General features: G+C 35.2%; 1 protein-coding gene across 1 annotated transcript; it reads right to left on the reverse strand.

Moving 5' to 3' along the window:
• Window positions 1-280: 280 nt before the first annotated feature.
• On the reverse strand, window positions 281-3153 carry LOC124446175 (26S proteasome regulatory subunit 10B-like). The gene is made up of 5 exons (XM_046997002.1): window positions 3119-3153; window positions 2601-2682; window positions 1525-1605; window positions 1356-1427; window positions 281-555 (listed from the first exon to the last, which is right to left on the reverse strand). The coding sequence occupies exons 1-5, from the start codon at window positions 3143-3145 to the stop codon at window positions 437-439; spliced, it is 381 nt and encodes a 126-aa protein (XP_046852958.1). The 5' UTR covers window positions 3146-3153; the 3' UTR covers window positions 281-436.
• Between the last annotated feature and the right edge of the window lie 14169 nt (window positions 3154-17322).

Raw genomic sequence — 17322 nt, forward strand, 5'->3', positions numbered from 1 at the left:
CAAACATAATCAACAATTATTGCGCTGTTTCATCGATAATAAGGGTAGTAGGTGTTTAATCTTTTGAATATGTATGTGTGATATGTGAAATTTTTATTCTTGGGGAGGTCCATGTGGTCGAAAATAAAAATCATATTTTAAGATGGCGTCCAAATTAATACAATGGAAAATTCAAAAAACAGAAAAACGTATTGTTTCTCTACATATAACAATTTGCCAGCAAATTGCCTCGTGTGACACTTACGCCATATTGCATCGAGAAAAAAACAAGATTAAAATATTTTTGCAATCAACAAAAAATCTATTTTTCAATAACGAAGAATATAGTTCTACCATAATATGAATAAAACAATAGCAATTTGAATGTAAACGTTGTATGTTGCCATCCAAGAGATTTTGGCTTCCATTCGAGAAAAATTATTGCAAAAGCCGTGTCCTACACAGGTTTGTAGTCAAGCTTAGTCTCCAACTTCTTGTTGTCGGACACCTTTCGTACTGCTTTCATGAAATCTTCTTGAACTACAAAATCCCGCTCATCACGGATGGCGAACATTCCTAAGATTGACACATATTTTCAATTTAGATCGGTTTTGATATGCATGGGGACACAACACGCGAGGAATTTAACAGATGAAACTCCTAAACATCGGTTTGGAATACACGAAACGAAATTTATAAGTCATTCGTAGTTTGTCAAAAATCGTGGCCAGAGATTTGCTAGGCGGAAAGCGAATTTTCAATATCAAAATTACAACCCACTGAGCCCAACATACAACTTTTAATACAGCCATTCCATTACAAAGAACTAGATAAAAGGTTTTTATTGATGACGTCATCAATAAAATTTCATTCACCACAGCTCTTTATAATGGTTCCATTAACAGTTATGTTGGGCTTTAATATCAATACTCAATATTCGCAGTTTATGGGATATCCTAAAGATAATATTCCATTGCGCATGCCTTTTGCAAATGTACGTAGTGTGGTACGTAATTTAGGTGAATAGCAGTAAGGCCCAAGGTCCAATCAGCTTAGATATCTTGGCGGTCCAGTCAGATTATATATCTTGGCGGTCCAATCAGCTCGGATATCTTGGCGGTCCAATCAGCTTAGATATCTTGGCGGTCCAATCAGCTTAGATATCTTGGCGGTCATGCATTATAGGAGGACGAGGAGATAATTTTACGACAGGATGGGTATTCAAAGTCAACAAATTACATTGCGAGAAAAGGACATTTAAACCAAAGCTTCCCCGAGGCATTTTTCAAATGGTTTTCATAAGGTCGACCAACTCAAGGTCATGAAACTGTCTAACTAAACTAAGCTAAACAATAAAGTGCAAATAACACGCATACCCGATTCGGTGCAAACGTTTCGAAGATCTGCGCCATTAAAACCGTCCGACAGCTTTACGACAGCCTCATAATCTTAAAGAGACGATATTATGGTTAAAAACTATTTTTTTATTTACAGGCATCATAATTCAGAAAAAACAACACAGAAACAAAGACATACGAACTTTACCTATTTCTCCATGCTTAGTTATGGGGCCAGCATGAATTTTCAAAATGTCCATTCGAGCTTGCTCGTTTGGCAAAGAAATTTCTGAAAATATGAAAATAAATTGTATTCAAACGCTGAAGCCAGAACCGTAAAGAGAAATGTTCTATTCTCTGGTAAGCGGAGTGCGGACACATTTTCGGGTCCTTGACAAATTATTCCATCCCTTATATAATCTCTCACAAGCAGACACCTCCCGTAAGCGTACACCAAGTTGTGGTACCAGGGTGTCCGCAGACACCGTAAGCGTACACCAAGTTGTGGTACCAAGGGCGTCCGCAGACACCGTACACCAAGTTGTGGTACCAATGGTGTCTGCAGACACCTCCCGTAAGCATACACCAAGTTGTGGTACCAAGGGTGTCCGCAGACACCGTAAGTGTACACCAAGTTGTGGTACCAAGGGTGTCTGCAGACACCGTAAGCGTACACCAAGTTGTGGTACCAAGGGTGTCTGCAGACACCTCCCGTAAGCATACACCAAGTTGTGGTACCAAGGGTGTCCGCAGACACCGTAAGCGTACACCAAGTTGTGGTACCAAGGGTGTCCGCAGACACCTCCAGTAAGCGTACACCAAGTTGTGGTACCAAGGGTGTCAGCAGACATCGTAAGCGTACACCAAGTTGTGGTACCAAGGGTGTCCGCTTACGAGAAGTTAATCGCCAATAATCTTTACTTCCGTTTATTATACGACAAGCGTCACTTCCGGCAAAATGGCGCACTTTGATTGGCTCAGAAACATTTTTGGCGGTCCATTATTTTCCCGTAATCGACCACAGTCATAAACGCGTAATTTTACTGTCAAATGTGAACAAACTTCGTAATGCAAACAGCAAAACGCAAAATAAACGAAACAAAAAAACATTTAAGAATGTGATTCGAAGGAAAACACTTGGAACAGTTTGACTATCCAGACGATACTATTTGAAACGATTTATTTTTTATGGACGAAAACTAGAAAAGTGAAAGCCAACTTGGTGCACATAATGAGCGTAACTATTTTGCCTTGAGCGGAATACATGCCGTATAAACTTCTTACCAATTTTTCGATCGAGTCTTCCTGGACGTAACAAGGCGGGATCTAGAGTGTCTGGTCGATTTGTTGCCATGATCATTTTCACCTGAGCAACATTTTATGAAAAATTCAATAAAATAAAAACGCGTGCGGCGATTGGTCAATAGTTGTATTTACATTAGCCAGTGCAAACCGATCTGCCAGAATGAATCTGAGCTCAACACATCGATATTTTACATACTATTTAATTTATATTTTTGCTCCTCTAATGAGCAGTCCTACAGCTTATACGGAGTAGACAGTAAAAAGAAAACCAATTTTCAAAACAACTCAGGGCTTTCAATGGACACGTGTGAAGTCATCATGTACTGCGAGTCATCACATGAAGAATTTTTAACAACTTTTATGTACGCTATGAGCAAATAAACTTGCTTTCCATGATTGCGCATGCCTCGTCCTTTAAAAAACGTCAAACCAATTGCATGCACGGTTTTCACGTGACATGAAAAAAATCAAGAAAAAATTTTAAATTGTCATTTTACCTTGCCAAGCCGATCGAATCCATCCATTTGATTTAGCAACTAAGGAAAGCAAATACTTAACAATTAATAAACTACACGTACTTATCAAAGCCAGTGTGCACGGTAGTGAATATTAACTTTGGCAAACATGATCTTACTTGCCAATTGCAATTTTTCTCAATTCTTTTTGTGTGGCTGACAAATTCTGGAAAGTAAACGATGATGAAGGAAAAGAGCACGTTTGAAACCAAACATTGTGAATCTAAATAATAAATATAACACATTTCTCGTGTATATTCTTTTATTTTCGATCAACGGAATATAAGATTTGACGTTCTTCCAATTTATTCCATTTCTTCATTGACATTGATGTTTGTCGTGTTTTTCAGTTCGGCTGCGGGGTTGCCTTTACATCTAACGACGAGATAAATTACTGTTCGACCTCATTCAAGTTTTCATTTTGTGGTCACTTCCATTTCAGCCGAACAAACACCTCATTATATATTTCATAATATATTTTTAACATTCTTACATTACGTTTAACTGTAGAGAAGTCAAATCAAACAGCTATCTTCTTTTTGTTGGCATAAGCATTATTCTTAAAATGGTATTTTTTAAAATTTTAAGACCTCTATCATAAGCTTTTTTACAAACTTCCATTCATCGCATTACTATGCAAGCGCGTCTCATTCCAATAATATGAATCCAGGATTCATATTGATATTTCTCTGATGATGACTTTAGAATACAGTCTCATCTGCTGTCCATATAATCGTTCACTGCATACTCACCTTCCATGGTTGTTTTTGGATAAAAGCTTTCAAATTAAAAATATTCGATCCCTTGTTTAGTATGTATATTGCCTTTTAATGTGCTTTACAATAGAGTCACTGTCATGCAGAATATTGTGGAACTCCTTATAAATGATTTTAGGTTTTGTGTAATTTAGATTGCATGACTGGGAATGAACTATTTAAATTAACACTATTGTAAATAAGAGCTTTACGTGCAGAAATTTTAGATATCAGTTCCGTTAGGTATAGTATGCACTCAAAACTTCCTGGTGATTCACCCGCAGGTTCCTAATTAAGGGTTTGATGTACGAAACAATTAGTAAAAATAGATGTAAATAATTTGATGTAGTAGATTTTGTAGCAAGACTTTGTGAGTGACTTCATTAAATGTGTTGAAAGATACAGTCCCCAAAGTGTGGTTGAACCAGCAACTGGAAAGCTGAGAGGAGTTTTCCAACACAAAATGGTAACGGTAGACATTAAATGTGCAATTTTGAAAATATAAAACATTTTCAACTAAAATGGGAATGGAATTAGCTACTTCTGTGGAAAATTACATAAAAACACGCTCACATTTTAAAGTTTTTTGAAACTATATTGTAAGCTCAAATACGGTCAAACGCTACACATGCTTTCAGATATTATCATTTTTGTTTTTGTAGCCTGGCGTATGATCTTTAGAAAGAGTAGTAAATTATTTTCCAACTTTTTTGTTAACTTCTTTCTATGCAACTAGCGCTAACAATCTCTTTGCCAGTGACTGTAGTCTATACAGACAATCATGTTTAAAATTAAATATGATCGTTCACCAATTAACTTGCTGTCACAGTGACCAGCAAAAAGCCTTCCTCCAGAACATTGATCTTGTTGACGTCCAAGTCGATTTGTTCAAACAATGTAAAATTTGATGGCCAGTTTTAAAATCTAATCAGGAATCGGGAAAGCCTGAGAAAGAAAACAAATGGGAGGATGGCTTGAAACTTGTAAGTATCATATTTTGACGTCTTGCCCCAACATGTAGCTGTGGTCATTTGCATTACCAAATGCATCACAATAAGATTTTAGAGATAAGAGCTTATTTGTTTCAGAATAGGATATTTCTGGTTTTTTGCATGTTCTGATGAATATTGCACGAGAATCCAATGTGCATCAAAGAAAATGACATTTAACATTGTAGCAGCGCAACTATATATTCATATATAGCTAAGATATACTTACAATGAACTTTATTTACATCAATAATTCATACCTATACAGCACAAGTTCTTTTTCAGCAGTTTATTGACAACGAATTTATATCATACCCATTTTCGTGTCATGATATTGGCATTTCCTGATTTCCATCGATACATTTGCATGAAAGTTGTAAACGTTAAAAAATGACGTCTGGTGAATGTTTTCTAAAACATATGTGTCTTCACGAAACATGATAATAATTAGAACAACTTAAATATATATGGTGAAGGCAATCAGTGTTTACTGAATGTGGAGAGTGGATATCATGTTATTCGTTTCATATAACAATTCATCTAAGCGCAAGATGATCAGTTTACGAATGCTAAAAAAACATCGACGTTACTTAAACATTTTACCAGATTACTCTGACAAACGAAGGATGGGGACCTTGTATAGATGATGTTGAATGCCCATTAGAACACAAACAAGCCTCGCTGTATGTTGCGGAGTCACAAAAAAACCCTTTGCAACATTGTCAGCCCTAAAATATGGCTCAAGCTTTTTACAATTGGGTTCTTTCATTCTCCACGATAACTATCGAAACCTGGGCTTCGGGAGGCATATTCCTAAAGCTATACTGGAACAAGATGATGAAGAGCCGGTAAGTACAATAAAAGTGTGATACGCTGCAGCTTCACAAGTAGAGTTCCTAAGAAAAATGTTTGGTGCTGTTTGTCAATGGCCAGTTGGCATTTACGATCTCAATACAACAAGAAGTTTAGATAAATTTCAAGGTTATTCAAGCCACTTTTAGGTGAATCAAATCAATAAAAATAAAAAACATGACGTGTTAGTTTATGACAGCATAGTGTTCGGATACAAACGAGCAAAATTTTTGAGAATGTGGTTAGGTTCAACGGGTGGCATGCCCGAGTAGCTTTCAATAAAGATGGAGAATTTTTAGGCTACGTTGTTGTCATATTAGCTTTCTTTCATGACGAAGCTTACAAAATTGTTCTGAAGGTTACAAACTGCGAATACATTGAAGTAGTAAAATCTCTTATAAAAAGTGTTTTCAAAGATATCAACGATCACGGCTTTTCACAATCAAATTCTGTCATCGTCGACAGCCCAAAGGGACGGAATGCAAAAGCAAAAGAGTTGATGGAATTTCTGGATGGTAAATATCTTGGGAATACCTATTATTCAACAACAAACGATTTCCCTAATGCGTCTTTCCATCAATGGTTTGCTATTTTTTCACCTGCATACGGATAGAGTTTAAAAATTATATAAACAATCTTATGGAAGATCAAATTCTTGGACAAAAAGAACGATATCATTATACAACGAAATGTGATTAGAATGCGTCATATCATTTCAATTAAGGACATGAACATTTTTGACAGTAAAGCTTGTTATAGCACACTGAATAATTACGCCTTTGTAATTTGTTTCAACATATCAATTGTAAATGAGAAGGAAGAAAAATTGTTACTATACTACAGTAAACGGCCTGTCATGAAATTCGTGTTTGTTGATCATTGCTTCTTTATTACCCCGCATGCGTCGTAGAGACAGCAAACATGATGGCCATGTGTTGTTCTTTTGTTAGAAAATGCTGATTCTTGTATTAGCCATGTGATGAGTTTATTTCTGTCTTCAAGAGATAGACCAATGAAGATTTAATCTCAATGATATTAGTGATTGCAAAGTAGTGGCAGGTAAGAGTGTAATCACACAGCACAAAATGGCAGTTTTTAGGATAGTTAAAGTTGTTAGGAAGATAAGGAGAACAAAGACAACATGCTCGATGAAAACCGAAAAAAACAATAATGAAAGAGACTTGTTGTGGAATAAAGATGTGCAGAAGTGTTTTCAGAAAATAAGGTCGTAAAATTGCGAGAAAAAAGTGGGTTAACGAGAGGACTGAAGACAAGAGAGTAAGAAGGAGTGAAAGAAGAAACATGATAAGGTTAAATAAACGTGGTAAAGAAGGTGAAACAAAGGTGGTACGATGACTTGTATAATTAGTTTGGTAGGAAAAAAGAGAGAATGCCTTATACAGATTTGCAAGGTAGAGATATCAAGACACTTTAGAGAGTAGAAAGTGGAGAAATAAAGACAATAGATTAAGGCATCAAGGACGAGGGTTAAAAATTCATTTCAGATGCAAGAGATGTGATAAGAAGACAGAGAGAGTCAAAATGCGCGAGGACAAAAAGTTCAAAGGTTCCGACGAGAGTGAGTACATTATATAATACCTATACTGTGATATTTATATGTAGCCAAGAAGTATTTAACTACAATAAACTTACATCAACAATACACACCTGTACAGCAACAGTTAAAACTCAGCAACTTTTTAAAATTCGACAAATATTGTTAAACGATAGTTTTTAACAAAGTACAAATGCACTTGTTTTTGGATTTGTCTTCTTCAATAGACGTCGAATTTACGTCATGCGCAACATCGCGTCTTGGAATTTGCGTTTCCAAGACGCTGTAAACGTTCATAATGACTTCCGGTCAAACCTTATCAAACACGTATGGTGTTTCAACAAACGTTATAAAAATTATGAAAAACAAAACTTGCCTTAAATATGTGGTCGAGGCATTCAATCTTTTAAAGCCAAAAACGGCGTTGAGGCCAGAATTTATTACAGAAAGCAAAATTGTCACAAGATTAGGAGACGATGCTGCTTTCACAATGGAATTATTATGCGAGAAAAATTAACGTGAACAAATCACATTTGTATTGTCCAGGCATTTATGAAGCTGAATTTAGACGTGAAGAAAAAAATTGCATTGTGTTATACAAAGAATCTATGCTGTGCATTTCAGTTTTCACATGCGTGTATCAATATGTTGTTATTTTTCTCACAGCAGTCTTTGTTATATAATAACAGCAGTCTTTGTTATATAAGCACAGCAGTCTCACAGCAGTCTTTGTTATATAAGGCTAAAGTGAAATCTTAAAAGGGCATGCAAACTAGACTTGCTCATTTAATGACATGACTACTTGAATATTTTTCTAATTGCACAGACATCATCCAATAACAGACAAGAAAAATTGACATTTGTCTTTGCATATGATCAATATATTTACGGAAAATTTTTATCAATAATCTATAACCAGCATGGCAATTTTTAAATATGGCAAATATCGACCAACGACGAGAAGTTCTTCAGAAAACGTATACGAAAGTGCACTATTCTTCTTTAATTTTGTCCACGTCATATAGAGGTCAAGCAGAACATCGATTACATTTGCATGAAAGTTGTAAACGTTAGTCATGACGTCTGATCAACGTTTTCTAAAACATATGCGTCTTCATGAAACAGTATTTGCTGTGGAAGGTGGATGTCAAGTTATTCGTTTCGTATAAGTATTCATATGTGCGCAAGATGATCAACTTACGAATGGTAAAGAGAACATCGACGTTACTTAAACACTTTTACCAGTTAACTTTGGCAAACGAAGGATGGAGACCTGGTATAAATGATGTTGATTGCCTATTAGAACACGAGCAAGCCTCGATATATGTTGTGGAGTCACAAAAGAAACCTGTCGCAACAATTTCCGCAGTAAAATATGGCTCAAACGTTATGCATTTGGGATCTTTCATCATCCACAAAGAGTATCGAGATCTGGACTACGCCAAACGTATTTTACAAGTTATGAGAGAACGCCATGATGAAAAGCCAGCAAGTACAATAAAAGTGTGGTACGCTCTAGCTTCACACGTTGAATTTCAAAAGAAGATGTTTGGTGCTGTTTGTCAATGGCCAGTTGGCATTTACGATCTCAATGTAAGAAGAAGTTTAGACAAACTTCAAGGTTATTCAAGCCATTTTCAGTTGAATCATATCGATGTAAATAACATGCATGACGTGCTAGTTTATGACAATAAAGTGTTCGGATACAAACGAGCAAAACTCTTGAGAATGTGGTTAGGTTCACCTGGTACTCATGCCCAAGTAGCGTTTAGCCAAGATGGAAGAATTTTAGGCTACGTTGTTGTGAGATTAGCCTTCTTCCCTGAAGAAGGTTACAAACTTGGTCCACTTTATTGCGAAGACATCGAAGTAGGAAAATCCCTTATAAAAAGTGTTTTCGAAGATATCAACGATCACGGCTTTTCACGATCGAATTCTGTCATCGTTGACAGCCCAACGGGACGGAATGCAAAAGCAAAAGAGTTGATGGAATTTCTGGATGGTAAATATCTTGGGAATACCTATTATTCAACAACAAACCGTCTCCCTAATGCATCTTTCGATCAATGGTTTGCTATTTTTTCACCTGCATACGGATAGAGTTTAAAAATTATATAGACAATCTTATGGAAGATCAAATTCTTGGACAAAAAGAACGATATCATTATATAACGAAATGTGATTAGAATGCGTCATATCATTTCAAAAAGGACATGAACATTTTTGACAGTAAAGCTTGTTATAGCACACTGAATAATTACGCCTTTGTAATTTGTATCAACATATCAATTGTAAATGAGAAGGGAGAAAAATTGTTACTATACTACAGTAAACGGCCTGTGATGAAATTCGTGTTTGTTGATCATTGCTTCTTTATTACCCCGCATGCGTCGTAGAGACAGCAAACATGATGGCCATGTGTTGCTCTTTTGTTAGAAAAAGCCGATTCTTGTATTAGCCATGTGGTGAATTTATTTCTGTCTTGAAGAGATAGACATATGAAGATTTAATCTCAATGATATTAGTGATTGCAAAGTAGTGGCAGGTACATAGATATAGTAGGTCTAGATCGCTGACGAGTGTGACGTAATATAAGACTTATTAAGACGGCAGCGTGACATTCATGATAAATCCAAGATGGCGCGGGAACCGGGCAAAAAACTTAAGGCGAGTATTAGGCAATTGTTGTTTTTTGCAGTTTACTTCGTTTCAGTGTTTTCAAACTTCTCGAATCAAGTTTTATTGGAAACAAAGCGTTATTAATAATGTTTTGAAGCCATATTAGACAATTATTATTCGATTATACAGGCGAAAATATCGCTTGCGAAGTGTTGTGTAAATTGGTCGTTTGGTTGTCTCGAGGCGTTTGTCTACCAAACTAAACGGATTTCGTCTGCTTTAGTTCCCATAATTGTTCGTCCACATTGAAATACATGATATTGAATACATACAAAAAGATGGGAAAAGTAATCTTCATCGAAGGGCTTTATCTGCTGCTTTTACTACTTTTACCAATGAGGAGGATGGACTTGTAAGCTTGCCATAGGTCTTGAAAGATGTTAAGCTTGACTTTAATGAACCTTCATGACAGTATGAGTGGTCAGGTATGAGAGGTTGGTCATCATTCTCTATGGTTAAGGCAGTTGCACATTCAGCACACTTGATGCAACTTGTAATTTTCTTGGATATGTATCCACTGATATAGGTCAGTACATCATCATGCCAAAGAGTGGAACTGTTTAATAATGCTACAACTCTCCTATCAACATTTTGTGTCTCTTCAGCTAGCATGCTTTCACTTACAACAGAGCAGTTGGCAGTTGCTGGGGCTGTCATGTATTGAACAAAGAAATATCAGTAGTTTACTTATCTTTGTATGTAAGTGTCATAAAATGAACCAACTGAGCAGTATGATACAATTTTTGTCAGAAGTCATTAGTTGCATGTTAATAATGTGATGCAATTTAGACATTTGTAGTTATAAAATTGTATTGCCATTGGAAACAACTGGTATCATAGATGGTGTTGTAGCTATAGCATAATAAAAACATATACTATAACTAAGTATGATAAGCATAAAAGTCACATATATTTTATTCACAGCTATATCTTATAATAATCTCAGCCATAGCCAGCATTTTTATTTGCACATTCTATCTCAATCTTGCTGTGTTCACTCACTGTAAAAACAATAGATTTCTAATGAATGAGCAATGATGCAGTGAAATTTACATAGCAAGTGTAAAACATTCATTCTGGATATGCCACCGATGACATCCATATCAAATATTTCATAAGATAATATATAAATTTAATGAACCCCTTAGCTCTGGTAAAAAATACTTTATACAGAGCTTTATAACTCTCTCAAAAAATAGTATTGTAACAGTATCTTGGGTTATGTGTTTGAATGTAATTATGTCAGATTTTGAAATAACCACTGTTAATATAACAAACTTCTGAACATAAGTTCCTTCTCTTTCGTTGAAACACTTAGCTGTAAGATCTCATCAGTATAGCCAATGCTCCTGGATACAATTACTTGAGATGAGGTAAGTTTCCTTCAGTTAAGTTTACTAACTTTAATGAAGCTAAGATCTTGTCAGTAGATAGTAGTGCTGCAGTGTTATGTATCTCCTTGCTTCTCTTTTCATTCATTCAAAGTCGGATGGCCTTTCTAAACCGTGTTTGAATCTCACATATCAGTACGAGTCAGGGATGGTTAAAGGTTTTTTTGAAAAATTTTTTTCTTTATTCTTTAATTCAATTAAAGACAATTAAAGACAATTAAAGAAAACTTTTCGAGAAAACCACTAAAACTTTAACAAAATTTCCAACAAATTGTCAAGAAGGAAATATATATTCCTGAGCTAAATATTCAATAGTGCTAAAATGCAAATATGAAATATAAATTTTTTACTTTGTTCTGCCGCCATCTTGAGACTTTAACAAGTCACCAAGCTCTGTATTCTCATCAAGACAACCTCATATTACATAGTGAATGCACAAGTGAACCACGGAGAAAATACGCTGTTATTTAATATTTTAATGTGACATTGGATAAACACTATTTCAGACGTAAGAGCATAAATAAGGAACATTAAAGACAATTTTTAGTTTTGATTCAAATCTTTAATCATTAAAGAAGATTAAAGAAAAAATGATTAAAGAATGAATGCCATCCCTGGTACGAGTACAGTGGGAGTGCTTTCTCGAATAAGTCGCTTTTTTGTCAGAAATATTCAGATTGATTCCCCAATCTTTCTGTAAATTGTCAATATAACATATTCCGATGCGCCACAAATCAGTATGGGAGTTAAAGCTGAAAAAATCTGTTTCTCTTAGTGGACAAACGACTTGAGACAACATAACGACCAATTTACACAATATTTCGAAAGCGATATTTTCACCCGTATTTCAATTATAACTGTCCAATATGGTTTCAAAACACTTGAAATAAAGATTTGTTTCCAATAAAACTTCATCGCAAGAGTTTGAAAACAATGAGAAGAAGTAAATTGCGAAAAACATCAATTGCCCTATAGTGACTCTGTTTTTTGCCCGGTTCCCACGCCATCTTGTATTTATCATGGATGTCACGCAATATGGCGGCTCGTCAGTAATCTCTAGATATAATCTACTATATCTATGGGCAGGTAAAAGAGTGTAATCATACAGCACAAAATGGCAGTTTTTAGGATAGTTAAAGTTGTTAGGAAGATAAGGAGAACAAAGACAACATGCTCGATGAAAACCGAAAAAAACAATAATGAAAGAGACTTGTTGTGGAATAAAGATGTGCAGAAGTGTTTTCAGAGAAAAGGTCGTAAATTGCCAGAAAAAGTGGGTTAACGAGGGACTGAAGACAAGAGAGTAAGAAGGAGTGAAAGAAGAAACATGATAAGGTTAAATAAACGTGGTAAAGAAGGTGAAACAAAGGTGGTACGATGACTTGTATAATTAGTTTGGTAGGAAAAAAGAGAGAATGCCTTATACAGATTCGCAAGGTAGAGATATCAAGACACTTTAGAGAGTAAAAAGTGGAGAAATAAAGACAAAAAAATGTTCAATGGATTAAGGTATCAAGGACAAGGGTTAAAAATTCATGTCAGATGTAAGAGATGTGATAAGAAGACAGAGAGAGTCACAAATTGTTTAAATACACCCGAGCAAAATTTTGAGAATGTGATTAAGTTCACCTGGGACGCATGCCCGCGTAGCTTTTAATAAAGATGGAAGAATTTTAGGCTATGTTGTTGTCAGATTAGCTTTCTTTCATGAAGAAGGTTACAAACTTGGTCCACTTTATTCCAAAGGAATCGAAGAAGGAAAATCGCTTATTAGAGTGTTTTCAAGATTGTCTATAATCACAATAATCATAACGAACGGCAACTAAAAAATGCAAGAGCAAGAGCTGACATTGGGTTTCTTGATGGTAAATATCTTAGGTGTATGTATTACCACACAACAAACGGTCTTCCTAATTCATCTTTCGAGCAATGGTTTGTATGTAGTCTCCTGCATACAGACAAAGTTTAATGATTATATGTAAATTCTTACGGAAGATCGTGTTATGGAGCGATAAGACAATGAAAACAAAAACGTAATAAAAGAATGGGTCTCATTTTAAATAAATTATGAAAAGACAATGAAAATGTCTATATAAGTATAATGTAAACACAAATGGCTATATATTGATAATAATAAGAAAATACACGAAAACTACAATTTCATCCCGACAAGCCTGTTTCGTGATTTCTCACTCTTCAGGGGATAATATTTAAATGAATACAAAAGCATGTGCTTGATTATAAGCTTGTGCTTGTCGGGATGAAATTGTAGTTTTTGTGTATTTTCTTATTATTATCAATATTTATGCTCTCCTCTTACGCATCGAGCACTGTACTTACGGAGATTCAAATAAACAAAACTTCCTAAATGTCTATATAAGTATAATGTCAATAATATCAAGACTTTGAAAAGAAATGTAATAATAGAATGGATCTCATTTTAAAAAACGATATAGACAGTTTAACTATTAAAGTTTGTTATTTGACACTGATTATTGTTCTTATAGTAATTATATGATCTCTCACGTGATCCTTTTCATGAGTCGTTTTAATTGATTAATAAAAAAATAATTTATGAACTTTTGAATTTTTACTCGGGCTCCCAAAGTCGCCGTAGCCAGGCTTGTAGGTCTAAAACTATTTGATTTAGCTGGAGCCAACATGGTTGTATTTATAAATTTCGTGGTTTTTTAATGTCTGTATTTCAGACTGTACTTGTATCTTGATTGCTAATGTAGGTCTCATATGCTTTATGCGCTTTGTTCGTTTCCAATCTGCTTTGATAGACGAAAGTCGAAAACCAATAACCTTTCTAAGTCTTCTACAGTACCAGCATTGAAACCCTATAACAATTGCTGATTTTAAAAAATCCACTTTCTTACACGCTATTTTGATTTTCGATTTTCGATCGGCTTTATCTTTGTACAAGAACTACTTTGAGGATAATACTGCGTAGTTTCATCATAAGTGCTTGGAGAAAAATATGGAACTAAGAATAGAATTAAGCAATATATATCCTCAAAGCAGCTATTTTATTCAGCTAAAGCCAATCGGTGGACAAAAACGCAAAAATATCGACGTTTAATTGCAAAAATCACATTTCTGTAGGACAAATCTCAGCAATCTCACTCCTCTTTCCTTACTGCCAAAATGCGCGAGGACAAAAAGTACAAAGGTTCCGACGAGAGTGAGAATACTATATAATACCTATACTGTGATATTTATATGTAGCCAAGAAATATTTAGCTACAATAAACTTACATCAATAATACACACCTGTACAGCAACAGTTAAAACTCAGCAATTTTTTAAAATTTGACAAATATCGTTAAACGATAGTTTTTAAAAAAGTACAAATGCACTTGTTTTTGGATTTGTCTTCTTCAATAGACGTCGAATTTACGTCATGCGCAAAAATCGCGTCTTGGAGTTTGCGTTTCCAAGACGCTGTAAGCGTTCATAATGACGTCCGGTCAACTTTATCAAACACGTATGGTGTTTCAACAAGCGTTATATAAAATTATGAAAACAAAACTTACCTTAAATATGTAGTCAAGGCATTCAGTCTTTTAAAGCCGAAAAACGGCGTCGAGGTCAGAATTTATTACAGAAAGTTTGCAGATGCAATCAATATTGCAATCAACTTATGCTATGAATATTGCACGAGCAAGCCATGTGCGACAAAAAATTTGACCTTTAACATTGCTGTTATATATTTATATATAGCCAAGACATATTTACAATAAACTTACATCAATAATCCACACCTATACAGTAACAGTTGTAACTCAGCAAATTTTAAAATTTGGCCAAGTATCGATAAGAGATGGTTAGTTTTTCAAAGAAACGTAAATGCACTTGGTTTTCAAATTTGACTTGTTTGTTTACGTTGAATTTATGTCACGTACGCAACATTATGTCACATGACATTTGCATTCCCAAAACGCTGTAAACGTCATAATGACGTCTGGTTAACGTTATTTATAAGTATGTTTTTTCACCAAACGCTATAACTATGTACAAACAAACTTTCCTTTTAAATGTGGTCGAAGCATTCAATCTTTCAAAGCCGAAAAACGGCGTTGAGGCCAGAATTTATTACAGAAAGCAAAATTGTCACAAGACTAGGAGACGATACTGCTTTCACAATGGAAATATCAAGCGATAAAAATAAGCGTGTACAAATCGCATTTGTATAGTCTAGGCATTTATGAAGTTTAACTTAGACGTGAGGAAAAAAATTGCATTGTGTTATACAAAGAATCTATGCTGTGCATTTCAGTTTTCACATGCGTCTGTCAATATGCTCGTTTAAAAACATGAACATTTTTCTCATTGCACGGACATTATCCAATAACAGACAAAAAAAAATTGACATTTGACTTTGCATATGAGCAATATATTTACGGAAAATTTTTATCAATAATCCATAACCAATATGGCAAATTTCAAATTTTAAAATCCACGTCATATAGAGGTCAAGCAGAACATCGATTACATTTGCATAGAATTTGTAAACGTTAGTCATGACGTCTGATCAACGTTTTCTAAAAGATATGCGTCTTCATGAAACATGATAGCCAAAAAAAAAGAAGTCAAATACATGTGGTGGAAGCCTTTGCTGTGGACAGTCTTTGCTGTGGAAGGTGGATGTCAAGTTATTCGTTTCGTATAAGTATTCATATGTGCGCAAGATGATCAACTTACGAATGGTAAAGAGAACATCGACGTTACTTAAACACTTTTACCAGTTAACTTTGGCAAACGAAGGATGGAGACCTTGTATAAATGATGTTGATTGCCTATTAGAACACGAGCATGCCTCGATATATGTTGTGGAGTCACAAAAGAAACCTGTTGCAACAATTTCCGCAGTAAAATATGGCTCAAACGTTATGCATTTCGGCTCTTTCATCATCCACAAAGAGTATCGAAAACTGGGCTACTTTGAAAGTATTATACAAGTTATGAGAGAACGCCATGATGAAGAGCCAGGAAGTACAATAAAAGTGTGGTACGCTCTAGCTTCACACGTTGAATTTCTAAAGAAGATGTTTGGTGCTGTTTGTCAATGGCCAGTTGGCATTTACGATCTCAATGTAAGAAGAAGTTTAGACAAACTTCAAGGTTATTCAAGCCATTTTCAGTTGAATCATATCGATGTAAATAACATGCACGACGTGCTCGTTTATGACAACAAAGTGTTCGGATACACACGAGAAAAACTTTTGAGAATGTGGTTAGGTTCGCCTGGTACGCATGCCCGAGTAGCGTTCAACAAAGATGGAAGAATTTTAGGCTACGTTGTTGTGAGATTAGCCTTCTTCCCTGAAGAAGGTTACAAACTTGGTCCACTTTATTGCGAAGACATCGAAGTAGGAAAATCCCTTATAAAAAGTGTCTTCGAAGATATCAACGATCACGGCTTTTCACGATCGAATTCTGTCATCGTCGACAGCCCAACGGGACGGAATGCCAAAGCAAAAGAGTTGATGGAATTTCTAGATGGTAGATACCTTGGGGATATCTATTACTTAACAACAAACGGTCTCCCTAATGCATCTTTCGATCAATGGTTTGCTATTTTTTCACCTGCATACGGATAGAGATTAAAAATTATGTGGACAATCTTATGGAAGATCAAATTCTTGGACAGAAAGAACGATATCATTATATAACGAAATGTGATTAGAATGCGTCATATCATTTCTATTAAGGACATGGACATTTTTGACAGTGAAGCTTGTTATAGCACACTGAATAATTACGCCTTTGTAATTTGTATCAACTTATCAATTGTAAATGAGAAGGAAGAAAAATTGATAGTATACTACAGCAAACGGCCTGTGATACAATTTAGTTTTTGTTGATCACTGTTTCTTTATTTCTCCGCATGCGTTGTAGAAACAACGACAATAATGGACATCTACTGTTCTTCTGTTAGAAAATTCCGATTCTTGTATTA

Source organism: Xenia sp. Carnegie-2017, unplaced genomic scaffold (genome assembly GCF_021976095.1).
Source record: "Xenia sp. Carnegie-2017 unplaced genomic scaffold, XeniaSp_v1 HiC_scaffold_22, whole genome shotgun sequence".
NCBI classification, from domain to species: domain Eukaryota; kingdom Metazoa; phylum Cnidaria; class Anthozoa; order Malacalcyonacea; family Xeniidae; genus Xenia; species Xenia sp. Carnegie-2017.

Excerpts from the sequence above, each read along its gene's own strand:
- LOC124446175 (XM_046997002.1), bottom strand. The coding sequence starts at position 3,145 with ATGGATGGATTCGATCGGCTTGGCAAG. Across the intron at positions 2,683-3,118 it reads GATTCGATCGGCTTGGCAAG|GTGAAAATGATCATGGCAAC; the intron begins GTAAAATGACAA and ends AATGTTGCTCAG. Across the intron at positions 1,606-2,600 it reads AAGACTCGATCGAAAAATTG|AAATTTCTTTGCCAAACGAG; the intron begins GTAAGAAGTTTA and ends TCATATTTTCAG.